Raw genomic sequence first — 15,374 nt, 5'->3', positions numbered from 1 at the left:
CTACTTGGGAGGCTGAGGCAGGAGAATCACTTGAACCTGGGAGGCGGAGGTTGCGCTGAACCAAGATCGTGCCATTGCACTCCAGCCTGGGCAACAAGAGTGAAACTCCATCTCAAAAAAAAAAAAAAAAAAAAGTTAAAAAAAATTAAATAGCAACAGAAAACAAAGTTTGATCTCCTAAAGCCATTATAAAATTTTTTCAGACTAGCTTTCAACTTGTATTTGTATTACCTTCTATCAATTTGCTGATAACATTTCCTGAGCCATCCCAGACTGGGCATTTTTCTTCGAGTTGTTGCACCATTTAAATAAACTATCATGTAGTTTTCTGCTACTAATAGCTCCAAAGTGCCAATAACGTATCTGTAAAAAACAAATTAAGTTTAAGCCTTAAAAATCACTGTGCATAACTGAACTAGGTTCTCTAAATTATACAATTATACAATTCCTTCCTCTCTCCTACAATGAGAGCAACAATGAAAATGCTCAAACCGCGTTAGCTAGTATTACCATTATCTTAAAAAGTTATTTTTTAGAGATATATTTTGAAATGTTTCTAGATGAAATGATTTGCTCCTGGGATTTGCTTCAAACTTATAAACTGGGGGTTAGAAGTGAGAACAAAGTATAAATTGATAATTGTTGAAGTGACTGATACATGAAGATTTGATATGCTTCTCTTTACCCCTGTGTATGTTTGAAACTTTCCACAATACGGTTTTTAAAAACTGCACTAACCTGAGAAATAGAATGACCTTGTGGAAACAGAACTGATTTGACTCAATTATATTGGCTTTCTAGGGGTAAATATAATTTAGCCACATGATTTTGAGACAAAAATCACTTCTTTACACTTAATGTGCCCGCAAATGCAAAATAAAACAGTTGGGACAGGTAAGGCATGGTGGCTTACTTGAGCCCAGGAGTTTGAGACCAACCCTGGCAACATAGTGAGACTCTGTCTCTACCAAAAATTAAGAAGTCAGCAGGATGTGGTGACATGTGCCTGTAGTCCCAGCCACTAGGGAGGCTGAGGTAGGAGGATGGCTTGAGCCCGTGAGGTCAAGGCTGCAGGGAGCCGTAGTTGTACCACTGCACTCCAGCCTGGGTGACAGAGTGAAACTCCATCTCAAAACAAAACAAAACAAAGTTGGAACAAATAATCTGAGATATATTTCCCGGTTTTAAAATGACAATTTTTCTCTTGAATTGGAAAACTATTGTTTCATAATATCAAAGAATAAGGACTCATCTAGTCCTGTATCTAGTAACAAATACTTTTACTTTAACCTTTATTCTGTTGTTCACAAACTTGCACTTGAAAAGATCTGAGATATTTATTTTTCTGAGACAGGGTCTTACTCTGTCACCCAGGGTAGACTGCAGTGGCAAAATCACAGTTCACTGCAGCTTTGACCTCATGGGCTCAGGTGATGCTTCCACCTCAGCCTCCTGAGTAGGTGGGGCTACAGGCCCATACTACCACGCCTGGCTAATTTTTTGATTTTGTAGAGAAAAGGCTTTGTCATGTTGCCTAGGCTGGTCTCCAACACCTGGACTCAAGTGATCTGCCCACTTTAGTCTCCCAAAGAACTGGGATATTTATAATTTTTAAAAAGGTTAAGTTTCTTAAGGTGTAGATCTAATTAGCTCAGAATTCTGTCCAAATGTTTTTGTTAAATATATACTTACTTAAAGAGATTGTCCATCAGGTATCTATAGTTAGGTTGAGTACTTTCAGGCATGAAACAGACAGCAAACACAACAATGGCATTTAATCCATCCCCATAATATCCTAAAAAAGAAACCAAAGACAGTATCACCAGCATGATTTTACTCTTAGGCATTTTTAGAAGACATCTGTATGATTGGTAAATTATACATAAGAGTTTACTTTTCACAAATTTCTGTATTAAATGTATGTTTTGTAAATCTTATATGATCTTATATAGAATTTTAATTTCTTCTTCCCAAAAAGAGAACAGTAAAATTTAAAGAGGACGGTGGACAGAAAAAACAAAAAAACCGAAGACCACTTAAATTAGCACATTTAAAAAGCCAGCCCTATTTTAGCAGGTAGACAAATATAGTGATATAACCCAATACAATACAGACACAATACAATATCTGCAATGTATTTTTATTTATTTCTATGATGCTTATGGTTAAAGTGGGTGCTTTTTTTTTTTTTAGACGGAGTATTGTTCTCTCGTCCAGGCTGGAGGGCAGTGGCACAATCTCGGCTCACTGCAACCTCCGCCTCCTGGGTTCACGCGATTCTCCTGCCTCCTGAGTAGCTGGGATTACAGGCGCACACCACCATGCCCGGCTAATTTTTCGTGTATTTTTAGTAGAGATGGGGTTTCACTACGTTGGCCAGATTGGTCTCGAACTCCTGACCTCGTGATCTGCCTGCCTCAGCCTCCCACAGTGCTGGGATTACAGGCGTGAGCCACCGTGCCCGGCAAAGTGGGTGCTTTTTAATTTTTAAATTTTTTTTAGAGATAGCATCTTGCTCTATTGCAAGATGCACTCTATTGCTCTATTGCACTCCAGGATGGAGTGCAGTGGCACAATCACAGCTCATGCAGCCTTGAACTTCTGGGCTCAAGGGATCTTCCCACCTCACAGCCTCCAGAGGAGCTGGGGATACAGCGCACACAAACATGCCTGGTTAATTAAAAAAATTTTTTTTTTGTGGAGATAGGGTTTCACTGTGTTGCTCAAACTGGTCGTGAACTCCTGGCCTTAAGCAATCCTCCTCCTATGGCCTCCCAAAGCGCTGGGCATGAGCCACATCGCCAGAGCCATAAGTGGGTGATATTTAAAAGGTAAGTTTATATTTTAAAATGCTAGCATTTTGTAGAATGTAAGGCATTAAAACTAAATTAGGCTGGGCGTGGTGGCTCATGCTTATAATTCCAGCACTTTGGGAGGCTGACGTGGGCGGATCACTTGAGGCCAGGAATTTTCAGACCAGCCTGGCCAACATGGTGAAACCCCGTCTCTACTAAAGATATAAAAAATTAGCTGGCTGTGGTGGTGTGCACCTGTAGTTCCAGCTACTCAGAAGGCTGAGGCAGGAGAATCATTCAAACCTGGGAGGCAGCGGTTGCAGTGAGTTGAGACTGCGCCACTGCACTCCAGCCTGGGCAACAGAGCAAGACTTGGGTCTCAAAAAAAAAACTAAATTACATCACTGACATAATTTTCAGTAATAGAAAACAGCGCTAAAATATGTATGTTTCAACTGCAGTCTTTATATATTAAGCCCCTATTTAGTAGCAAATACTTCTGCTTTAACCTTCATTTCTATTGTTTACAAATTTGCACATGAAAAGATTTGAACATTTCAAGAACATCAGAATCTTCACTACCTTTCTTAATCACTCAGTCACAAAATATATTGTGATAATGCAATAAAATAAAGTGGTCTTATTTTCCCCTATAAAAAAGTGCTATTTCTGAAAGATAAGAGATTTAAGCCATAAACCAGGTCTTATAATTTGATTCCTGTGAACTAGCTGAATAATGTATGTCTGTGGACTTCCTGATCCAGATTATGCCATTTTCTTCATCTGAGTACGATTAAATTAGGCAGAAGAATGCAACTACAAATATTCATGTGATTTGCTTTCAGATGAATGAAGACTGTAGAAATAAGCAGGGGAATGCATCTGGCAGAGAGTAAATTAAGTGGAAATGACTCTAAAACAAATCAATCTACTTGACCCACGTGCCCCTCCATCCTACGTTAGGAGGATGTAAGGTAGTATGACATGCTCTACAGTAAGCTGTGTTCTGACTTACCACTAACATTCTAGCACTATTTACAATGTGCCTAGGTAAACTTCTATATATGGTACTGTTAGATTGAAAGGATTTGTAACTTAAACTTTTATGGCTTTTCCTATTTCTTAAGGGAAGGGACTTAAGCCTTGTATTTTTGTATATCCCATAAGTATGGAAAGTGGGTGCTCTATAAAAGTGTGGAGTGAACTAGTTCTCTATTAAAAGATAATTTGGGCTGGGCGCTGTGGCTCATGCCTGTAATCCCAGCACTTTGGGAGGCTGAGGCGGGCAGATCACAAGGTCAGGAGTTCGAGACCAGCCTGGCCAATATGGTGAAACCCCGTCTCTACTAAAAATACAAAAATTAGCCGGGCGTGGTGGCGCGCACCTGTAGTACCACTACTTGGGAGGCTGAGGCTGGCGTATCGCTTGAGCCTGGGAGGCAGAAGTTGCAATAAGCCAAGACTGTGCCACTGCACTCCAGCCTGGGTGACAGACAGAGCGAGACTCTGTCTCAAAAAAAAAAAAAAAAAAAAGAAAGAAAAAAAATTTGTTCATGGTTTTAAGGCAAATTAAGAGTTAAGGTTAAAAAGACCAAGTTTTAGGGCCAGGCACAGTGGCTCATGCCTGTAATCCCAGCACTTTGGGAGGCTGAGGTGAGCAAATCACAAGGTCAGGTGATCGAGACCATCCTGGCTAACATGGTGAAACCCTTTCTCCACTAAAATACAAAAAATTAGCTGGGCATGGTGGCGTGCACTTGTAATCCCAGTTACTCGGGAGGCTGAGGCAGGAGAATCCCTTGAACCTGGAAGGCAGCGGTTGCAGTAAGCTGAGGTCACACCACTGCACTCCAGCCTGGGTGACAGAGCAAGACTCTGTCTCAAAAAAAAGAACAAAAAAAAGAGTCCAAGTTTTACTTATATCCATAAATGACTTCTACAAGAATGTTCAAAGCAGTTTTGTTTATAATAGTCCAAGCTGTTAACAACTCACATGCACATCAAAAAAAATAATGGATAAGCAAATTATGGTTTATCCAAGCAATGGAAAACTACTCAGCAATAAGAAGGAATGTACTGTGGATACGTGCAACAACATGGATGAATCTCAAAAACTTCATGCTGAAAAGTAAACAAAAGAGTGCAAAGAATGATTTTAGTTACTATATATGAAATTCTAGAAGAGGCAAAACTAATCAGGGGTAGATATGACAGTGGCTACCGAAGGTGAGTATTCATTAGGCAGGAGGATTAAAGAATTCTTCTGGGGCAATGAAAATGTTCTATATGTTTAGGGGTGTGGGTTTTATATATATGGGTATATATGGTTATATGGGCATTTGTAAAAACTCATTGAATTGTACACTTAAGATCAGAGCATTTCACTGTTTATAAATTAGGGAGAATGTTCAGTCCCAGTTTTGGGTAGCCTAGAGACAGTTTAAAAAATTTTTTTTTAATTTTGAGACAGGGTCAAAAAACAAAACAAAACAAAACAAAACAAAAAACTAGAGGGCAGTGGCATGATCATGGCTCACTGAAGCCTCAACTTCCCAAGCTCAAGCTCTCTCTCCTCCCACCCCAGCCTCCTAAGTAGCTGGGACTACAGGCATATGCCACCACTCCTGGCTAATTTTTTTTTTTTTTTTTTTTTTTTTTGTGGAGACGAGGTCTATGTTGCCCAAGCTGGTCTTGAACTCCTGGGCTCAAGTAATCCTCCTGCCTCAGCCTCCCAAATTGCTGGGATTACAGACCTGAGCCACCGTGCCCAAACTGACAGTTTTCATTACAAATTCTTTTGTACTTTTTCAACTTACTGTATGCATATAATCATTTTTAAATGGTACTTTTATTCTTTTACTTTAAACCTGTCATGTTTCTAAAATGACATGAGAAATGCTTATTATTCTTTCAAAATTACATAATATCTCTAGGCAGAGTTTCTAAAAGTATTTAGAATTCTGATATTGCAGGAGATGGCTAGGGTGGGCAAGCGCGGTGGAGCGCCGCGCGGTGCGGTGCGGGCGGCAGAGTCGGGCGTCATGGAGGATGAGCGGAGCTTTTCGGATATCTGCGGGGGCCGCCTGGCCCTGCAGCGCCGCTACTACTCCCCCTCCTGCTGGGAATTCTGCCGCAGCTGCCCTCGGCTCTCGCTGCGTTCGCTCACCGCTGTCACCTGCACGGTGTAGCTGGCGGCCTACGGACTCTTCACCCTCTGCGAGAACAGCATGATCCTCTCTGCTGCCATCTTCATCACCCTCTTAGGTCTGCTTGGTTATCTCCATTTTGTGAAGATTGATCAGGAGACTCTCTTAATCATTGATTCCCTTGGCATTCAGATGACTTAATCTTATGCTTCAGGCAAAGAAAGCACTACCTTCATAGAAATGGGCAAGGTCAAGGATATTGTCATCAATGAGGCTGTTTACATGCAGAAGGTGATTTACTACCTCTGCATCTTATTGAAGGATCCAGTGGAGCCACATGGGATATCCCAAGTAGTACCCGTCTTCCAGAGCGCCAAGCCCCAGCTGGACTGCTTGACTGAAGTATACAGGAGCTGCCAGGAGATCCTGGCACACCAGAAAGCCACATCAACAAGCCCATGAGCCCCAGCATTCAGAAGGCCAGCATTGTCTTCCATGGGAGATGACTCTTAACCCACAGGGGCTGGTTTTCCGTACTCCAAACCATCAGGTGGAGGCAGTCCTAGGAACCATTATGGGTGTAGTGTATCTCAGAGCCATAGAGCAGGTGAATGGAAATCTAACTCAGTATATTTCCGTGTATTACAGTGTTTTCCTTGCAAGGTTTTGCCTACTTTACCAAAAGAGGGGAGACCTTAAAGTAATGTCAGCAAAGAACACTTTGGGAAATTGCTAAGCATGTTCAGGTTTACTTTGTTGATGTTTGTGAAGCAAAACAATGGGAAACTGACATCAGATGTCTTGAGAAAGCTGTATTTTCCAATAGTAACCCTTGTGCAAAGTTACAAAAAAAACAAGCCTTCCAGGTACTGGTTAGCAGGAAGAAATGTCCTACAAAAGACAAGTCTGTCAACCTAGTGCCTGTGTTCTGTACAGGGCTCATTTATTTACTCTTAATAAACAGATCTCCTTCCAAAAAAAAAAAAAGAATTCTGATATTGCATTAAACAATCTGAAAAATCCTCAGTAACTCTTACCCCCATGGCTGATAACTTTTTTATAGGGTTCAATTGCCTTCATATCAACCCTGTGGTCCTGTTCTCCAATCCTGAACATACGCCAGCGTCGTCCATCTTCTTTTTCCTCTGCTGCTGTGTATTCAGTAATTGAGCCTTTCCTAATTACTTCAGTAGTCTTGGGTTTTGGAAGATCATCTGTCAAAATAAAAAGTTTTTGAATCACAAATTGTTATACAACAAAAATCAAATTATACGTTAACCACTTTACTACCTAGATTTTACAGAGAATTTTCATTATACCATCTGCGCAATTTTAAATCTCTCTTCCATAAAGAAGGAAAAGGCTTATTCTTAACATGAGGCTGTTTTATGTCTTTGGAAATCATGGTTCTTTAACTTTTATTGCCCAATTTAGCAAAAACCACCTAATCATAGTGCAACGTATATCCACAAGTTCAGAAAATATAATTCGTAGAGTCATCAAAATCTTAGTATGCTGGCCTTACAATTACAATGCCTTTCCAGATTCAACTTGTGACAATATTCTCCCTGGCAGTTATGACTATAGGTTACTTCAAGTAGCTATCTGGGAGCCAATTTTGTTGTTGTTGAGCACATAAATTAACTGTAATACCAGATAGGAAGTGGTTAACTACTCAATGATCACTTCTCATTTGATCAGTTTTATAAAGCAGAAATGTATTTATAATATTTTGAAGTATACATGCAGAAGTCTATTTAAATTAGCATTAGCCAAAGCATAAGCACCAATGATTAAGTGTAATTTATGTTTTGAGATTGCAGTTTAGCTGATTTTTAATGTAGTAATAATTTTCAAAATTTCAGTATTATAGTCCTTACCAAAAGATGGGGGGAGGGGGAAACCTACTGCATGTTAGTTGTTTCCAAGACAAAGCTGTTAACGGAAAATATCCTTCCAGGAAATGACTACAGCAGCATTAAAGAAAGAAGAGACAAAACACATAGGCACAAAACTATTTCAGTATCTTTACAAAGTATTGCTTATTACTGGACTGTTTATTGAACCACTAAAACAGGGAAGAAAAAAGAAACCAAAAATATAGCATATCACACTTCATTACAGTAAAGTACTGAATGCTAAACACTACTTTGAAAAAAAATCATTTTCAAGATGGGAAAAACATATATAAAAATTATAACAACTATATATAAGATACAGGAGACAATTTTGTAATTAAAGAAGGCAGGCAAAGTAAAACAGCACAATTCCTTTGAATTACAAATAATAAGGAATACTAGGTTCGGGGGCTAAAAGTATACATTAATTTAAGTTGGTCATTTCACAAAGTAGAGCAATGTCAGGCAAACCTACTTAAAAAGTCACCCCAAATGCCTCCTTTCAGAACTCCCTTCCCACAAACTGTTAACTACATGTCTCTTCAAAAGTTTCTTACTTGATTGACTGAAAAAGAGCATGCCATAATTATCAAGAAATATTTCTGAAACAACTATGAAAAAAACATGGCAGCACTGGGCAAATAAGAGGGGAAAAAAGCCACTGGTGTAATCTACTATATACACAGTTTTTTTTTTTTTTTTTTGAGACGGAGTCTCGCTGTGTCGTCCAGGCTGGAGTGCAGTGGCGCAATCTCTGCTCACTGCAAGCTCCGCCTCTCGGGTTCACGCGATTCTCCTGCCTCAGCCTCTCCGAGTAGCTGGGACTACAGGCGCCCGCCACCACGCCCGGCTAATTTTTTTGTATTTTTAGTAGAGACAGGGTTTCACCGTGGTCTCGATCTCCTGACCTCGTGATCCGCCCGCCTCGGCCTCCCAAAGTGCTGGGATTACAAGCGTGAGCCACCGCGCCCGGCCTTATATACACAGTTTTGAATTACTTGAGACTATTCAAGGGTTAGCAGAATTTCCTATCTTAGTAACAAATATATGAACTTTAGAAAGAATGACATATTTCAAACAAAATCCCTTAATACATTAATAAAGATCAGATTAAAAACAGTGAAACATTTACCTTCCCACTCAAATTCATTACTATTCTCTGACGGTGTGTCTAAGCCATCTAAGTCAATCTCCCCACTTTCATCCAAATCATCTGACAATACAGAGCCATCACTAGGATCCAGTGTCAGGCTAATGTCTGGAGCCATTAGTTTCTTTCTCACTTTATTTCCATTAACTTCTAGTGAGCCTGGAATTGGAAAATAAAGAAAAAGATATGTAACAAGGAATGCTTAGATGCTAAAGTTGAATAAGAAAAATTTTAACTACTCCATTCTTGAGAAAAAATAATATTAATTAAACATAATTTCAAAGCACCTATTCACAAAATTTTCATTCTAATCATTATTGCTTCTACATCATTGGCAAGAGATCAATAAAGTATCAATGTCTTTCAAGTAGAGGCAGACCTTATAGATACCTCTTACCACTAAAAATGATCTCCTCCACCCCTTTACTGTAAAACTTTCCAAAAACGAAGCATACGTTTTTGGAATTTTTTAAAGCATTCTAAAAATGCTTTCCTCAATGTTCAACTTATACTTTGACTTCTATGATGGAATAAAAACTCAAGTTTTTTTTTTTTTTTTGGACAAAGAAATGTGCTTTAAAAAATAACACAAAGTCCGTAATTTCATTGAAAGTAAAAGTGTCAAGCTCTTACCAGGCTGGTCCTCTGGTCCAGTTATAGCTAGTATATCTGCTTCAATACTATCATCTTCTGGTAAAGGTCTAGAAGACATAGGCATACTTTTTAATCCAGAAATTAAGAAAGAATTTTTTTTTGAAGTTCAATCTATTTAAACATACAGCTTATAGAAATAAATAATTATTTGGAAAATGGAATAAAGCAGTGTCGTCGTTTTTGAGACAGGGTCTTGCTGTCTGTCACCTAGGCTGGAGTACAATGGCACAATCATGGCTCACTGCAGCCTTAACTCCTGGGCTCAAGAGAGATCCTCCCGAGTATCTGAGACTACAGGTGCATGCCACGATGCTTGGCTAATTTTTAGTAGAGACAGGGTCTTGCTATGTTGCCCAGGCTGGCCTTGAACTTTTGGACTCAAACGATTCTCCTGCCTTGACCTCCCTAAGTGTTGGGATTACAGGCATCAGCCACTGTGCCCAGCCTAGCAGTGTTTAAGATAAAGTCTCAGCCTTCTGAGTAGCTAGGACTACAGTGGCACAGCAACATGCCCAGATAATTTTAAAAGTTTTTTTTGTAGAGACCAGGTATTGCTATTTTGCTCAGGCTGGTCTCAAGCAATCCTTCTGCCTTGGCCTCCCAAAGCACTAGGATTATAGGCGTGAGCTGCTATGCCTGGCTACACTTTCAAAGTAAAAATTCTGACTGTCAGAGCAGACCTATACACTTATTATATATAAGTAACACATAAAAGTAGATATAAATTCCTTATGCAACAGCTTTTATACAATTATAAAACATGTAACAATTTTAAACAAATATGACTGAAATGCACAAATATAATGTGATGTATGATGCAATGTATGAAGCTCCATTTTTACTCACGAGACTACAGTAACAATGGTTCAAGTCTTCTGAGATCAGCATTCCTATATTTACTATCACCACCATATGCAACAGTGATTCAGGTCTCCTATCAGCTGCCCAACTGCTAAGCTATCTAACTACTAAGGCACCTGATTATGCACTAGGATGTCTTCTGACCACTATGGCATGGAAGCACTATTTAAATATAAGGTCTGCCTTTGCTCTCTTTTTCATTAGCCTACCTGGTGCCAATATAATTATAAATACAAATGCAAACATGTCAAGGTGGCTGGCCAGATGAGCTAGAAAATCCTTATTAATTTACTTAGTAAGGTTTTTTTTTTTTTTTTTGGTAGGGGGGAACCCACAACATTTTTTTTTTTTTTTTGAGACAGAGCCTTGCTCGGTTGCCCAAGCTGGAGTGCAGCATCACGACCTCGGCTCACAGCAACCTCTGCCTCCTGGGTTCAGGCGATTCTTGTGCCTCTGCCTCCTAAGCAGCTGGGACTACAGGTGCGTGCCAAGCCTGGCTAATTTTTTGTATTTTTAGAAGAGACGGGGTTTCACCATGTTAGCCACGTTGGTCTCAAACTCCTGGCCTCCAGTGATCCGCCTATCTCGGCCTCCCAAAGTGTTGGGGTTACAGGCGTGAGCCACCGCACCTGGCTACAAAATTAAAGAAAATTTTTAAAGACAACTAAAGACCTCCTTCTCTGAGGAATCCCTCAGACCTTGTTTAAAGGAAAACAAAAACAAAACAAATAAACCACTAAAACACTTTATTATAAAAGCAAAAATTTGGAAACTTAAGTGACCAAAACAAAAATGAAAGATTATAGAAGATTATATACATATTTGGTTGGAAAGTAAGATACAAGAGAATCAATCTAACTGTTGGGAAGAAACTTTTACTTCCTAGTATCAAATGATCACCTTGTATTACTGAGTTTCTTAGTGACATCTCAGCTGGGTGCAGTGGCTCACACCTGTAATCCCAGCACTTTGGGAGGCCAAGGCGGGCAGATCACGAGGTCAGGAGTTTGAGACCAGCCTGGCCAATATGGTGAAACAACATCTCTACTAAAAATACAAAAATTAGCCAGGCGTGGTGGCGCACACCTATAGTCCCAGCTACTCGGGAGGCTGAGGCAGAATCGCTTCAATCCAGGAGGCAGAGGTTGCAGTGAGCTGAGATCGCGCCACTGCACTCCAGCCTGGGCAACAGAACAAGACTCCATCTCAAAAAAAAAAAGTAACATCTCGATAAAGAAATTTTGAAGTTTTGTTCTAAAATTGTTTTCATTTAAAAGCATTGCTCACATTGGAAAATCTTCATCTTGCCATTCTTCTTTAAGTTCCACACCTTCCATCCTCAGCCTGGATTCAATGTCAACTACAAACTCTTGATAATCCAGCGAGCCAATGTCCTATGAAGAGAGACAAATGTATAACTTAATTTCCACTTTAATTTTTATCCACTGAAAAGGCACGATAATCTTATATATTAGTTCATACTCGATGTTTAGTATAGTGGTCTGGTCATGAAATTCATTTATGAGGTTGCAATTTTTTTTTTTTTTTAAAGAAAAGAGAATATTCAGACTACATATATTCTGGGAAAGTTAAATACTGTTTATAGTTAGGATACTGTTCAGTGAAAATACTTGTTTTCAGTTGCATGTATAGTATCTCAGGTTATGATTGAAAATATATTTCATACTACGGATTATATTAAAAAATTTGAAGTGGGGTAAGAAATAAAAATGTTCTTTATTACAGATTCATAATTAAATTTTCTGTCTCTTGGATAGAGGTTGATTCTAGAGAGTAAATAATAGTAAATCAATAATATTTAAACTCATGATTCAGCAGAGTCAGGTGGTGTGCTATCTCTTATGTTTCCTTCTCAATAGTTTGATGCCACAATTCCTGAGCCACTTAAAGAACTTGTGCCGTAAATGAATTATGCTATCTTTTGATTTGTTTCATATCTATACTATGCCCTTCTCATATAGCTCGGCATATGTTTTCAAACACTGAACTTGGTGAATGCCCTTTTATGCAACTACATATTTTAACATATGCCATGAACTTTAGTTTTAGTTTTTCCAAGGAATCGTGTGAGTGCCAATATCCCCATTTTAAAAGTGAGAAATCTAGAGATACTCCCTCTGGTGATGGAGTAAGAAATAGATGTTTAGGTAAGGTAAAGATCAAACTGGTTAACAATGCAACAAAACAGTGAAAACTATAGAAGGAAAGAGGTATACATGAGTATTTAGTTCATTTACATTCAAGTCAATAGACATCTAAAGTTATTCAATAAACGGCAGTTACATATTTCTGTTTTCTTTTCTTTTTGCAGTAACATATTTAAGAGATACAGAGCATCACTAGCAGTACTAAAAATGAAGTTAAAAGTGGTTGACACCAGGCTGGGCGCGGTGGCTCACGCCTGTAATCCTAGCACTTTGGGAGGCCGAGGTGGGCGGATCACTTGAGGTCAGGAGTTCAAAACCAGCCTGGCCAACACGGTGAAACCCCGTCTCTACTAAATACACAAAAACATTAGTCGGGTGTGGTGGCAGGCGCCTGTAATCCCAGCTACTTGGGAGGCTGAGGCAGAAGAATCGCTTGAACCTGGGAGGTGGAGGTTGCAGCGAGCCGAGGTCACACCATTGCACTCCAGCCTGGGTGACAGGGCAAAACCAGTAGAAGAGGAAAGAGGGTGAAATGCAGAAAATGACTAATGCTTTTCATAGTAAGTCTTTCTATACCATTTGATTTTTAAAACGATATTATGACTTTAAAAGATATTTATTAAATAAAATCAATCATGCCAGCCATTCACATCAACCAGTCTTCTAAAAGAAAAATGTGGTCACGTCCTATAGCTATCTTATCTGCTACGTCAACATTCAAAAGATGCACAAAGTTATATAGAAAAAAGCCTTATGTTCCATAATGACAAAATTACAATGGAAATATCCTAAAGTGTTAGATTTCACAAGGTAAACTAAATTTGTATCTCTGCCAAGGCTGGAAGGCTGTCTTCCCAGTTTGAATTTTTACTTATACTCAAGAGAAGGTTTTAAACATTCCCAAAAGGTTTCAATGTTTGATGACACACTTGCTAGCACAGAAAAAAAACGGTAGATGCTGACTTTTCCACACCAACTTATTTGCTTGAAAAAGTCATTTACATATAGGAGTAAGGTTTTTAATTCTCTGGGAAAACAATGATCTAGGCAATTTTGATAAATTAATGAAAAACATTTAAAATAATCTTGACTTATTTAGCACTTTGTTGGGAGGGAAAAATAAACAAAAAGAGGGACACCTACCTTACCAAACAATCCCCTGTTTAGAACAGAAATAGTAGAAAGGAGCCCACAATTACAATCGACAAGCCCGAATGGTGAAAATACTTACTACTCTAGAATTACAATGCTCAAGTGAGACCAAAGCATTCTATGACTAAAGGCTGAAAACTGATAAGTCTCTTCTAGATGTTTAATTTACTGTATTTCCCAATGTTTAAGTTTTCTTAAGTCTTTGGTACTCACTCTAAAGTGAACGATGTATTTTCCTAAATTCAATAATCGGAAAAGCTTTCTATTATCTTGTCGCACTTTTACTGTGTGTTGAAAAAAATACCAGGATGTTGTCTGGGTGTCTTTTTCAAATATCTCAAATACTCAGAAAAATATTTAGCATTTCAAAAATAAAAGCAGAGACTGAAAGTTGTACCCAATATATTCCCAACACCTACCATGGTGCCCAGCACCTAATAGGCCTATAAAAATTAAGTGAATAATACTTACCTGTAGGGTATGGACACTGGTCAGCAAACCTTTGCTCAATCTCTTAGGCTTATTTTGCTTATTAAACTACATGAATAGGATTTGTCATGTGTTATCCCATAAAAATGTAACAAAAATATTCTGTGGGAACCTACACACCAGCAATATTAATTTCTGTTTGTAAAATTGTTCCTCACTGGTAAGAGGAAAGGTTTATCTTGGGAAATTCTAGAAGACAATCCATTCCTTTCAGCTGCTTAACCATTGGAACAAGTTTGTCCCTTTGAAAATAGCTCCTTGAGGCCGGACGTGGTGGCTCACACCTGTAATCCCAGCACTTTGGGAGGCTGAGGTGGGTGCATCACCTGAGGTCAGGAGTTTGAGACCAGCCTGACCAAGATGGTGATACCCCGTTTCCAAGAAAAATACAAAAAATCAGCCAGGCATGGTGGCGCCTGCCTGTAATCCCAGCTATTATGGATGCTGAGGCAGGAGAATCGCTGGAACCCCAGAGGCAGAGGTTGCAGTGAGCTGAGATTGCACCACTGCACTCCAGCCTGGGCGACAAAGGGAGACTCTGTCTCAAAAAACAAAACAAACAACAACAACAAAAACCAAATAGCTCCTTGAAACACAGACAGCCAAGTCTTTCAGCTATCTCAGCCTAGTTATTCCATTTTTACCTTAATATCATATTGAATCATGTGTTAATACCTCAGCATACAGACATGGATATTTAGTTTGAGGATAATCAATTATCTAGTTAAACAGAACTTGGGGAGAGAGATATAGATAGATTTACTCTACCATTTCATCATGAATTTCAGGGGAAAAGTACACTAGGTAGATCAAAACAATTTAAACAATTGAGGGAGTACTGTTTCTTGGAAGCACTTTATCATCAAGCAGCTGTTAAGAACAGCAAACGAACAAGGAAGGAGTTAATATAACCACAACCACTTTGAAGAAAATCAGGATACTGCTGACTCACAAGTTAACTGTGGTTGCTTCCCATTTCTTGTTCATGTATTTTTCTTAGTAAATTAGAATGGGAAATAACACTTTAAGATGATATTTGTTAAAATAACCTGTTGGCACAG

The 15,374-nt window shown here is 39.0% G+C and overlaps 1 protein-coding gene and 1 pseudogene across 2 annotated transcripts in view; one reads left to right on the top strand and one right to left on the bottom strand.

Annotated features, from left to right (window-relative positions):
* BNIP2 (BCL2 interacting protein 2) overlaps positions 1 to 15,374 on the bottom strand; it is a 30,548-nt gene that overhangs the window by 11,790 nt on the left and 3,384 nt on the right. For both annotated transcript variants that reach the window (XM_032175998.2, XM_032175999.2), the window contains exons 2-7: positions 11,792 to 11,898; positions 9,623 to 9,690; positions 8,972 to 9,148; positions 6,979 to 7,155; positions 1,693 to 1,795; positions 232 to 363 (exon numbers count right to left, since the gene is read on the bottom strand). In XM_032175998.2, the coding sequence (XP_032031889.1) occupies positions 232 to 363; positions 1,693 to 1,795; positions 6,979 to 7,155; positions 8,972 to 9,148; positions 9,623 to 9,690; positions 11,792 to 11,898 (764 nt within the window). The remainder of the gene's footprint in view (positions 1 to 231; positions 364 to 1,692; positions 1,796 to 6,978; positions 7,156 to 8,971; positions 9,149 to 9,622; positions 9,691 to 11,791; positions 11,899 to 15,374) is intronic.
* LOC116482497 (phosphatidylinositol N-acetylglucosaminyltransferase subunit H-like) lies at positions 5,837 to 6,506 on the top strand (annotated as a pseudogene).

This window comes from Hylobates moloch, unplaced genomic scaffold (genome assembly GCF_009828535.3).
Source record: "Hylobates moloch isolate HMO894 unplaced genomic scaffold, HMol_V3 SCAFFOLD_14, whole genome shotgun sequence".
NCBI classification, from domain to species: domain Eukaryota; kingdom Metazoa; phylum Chordata; class Mammalia; order Primates; family Hylobatidae; genus Hylobates; species Hylobates moloch.
This window is presented reverse-complemented; position numbering and strand designations above follow the sequence as displayed.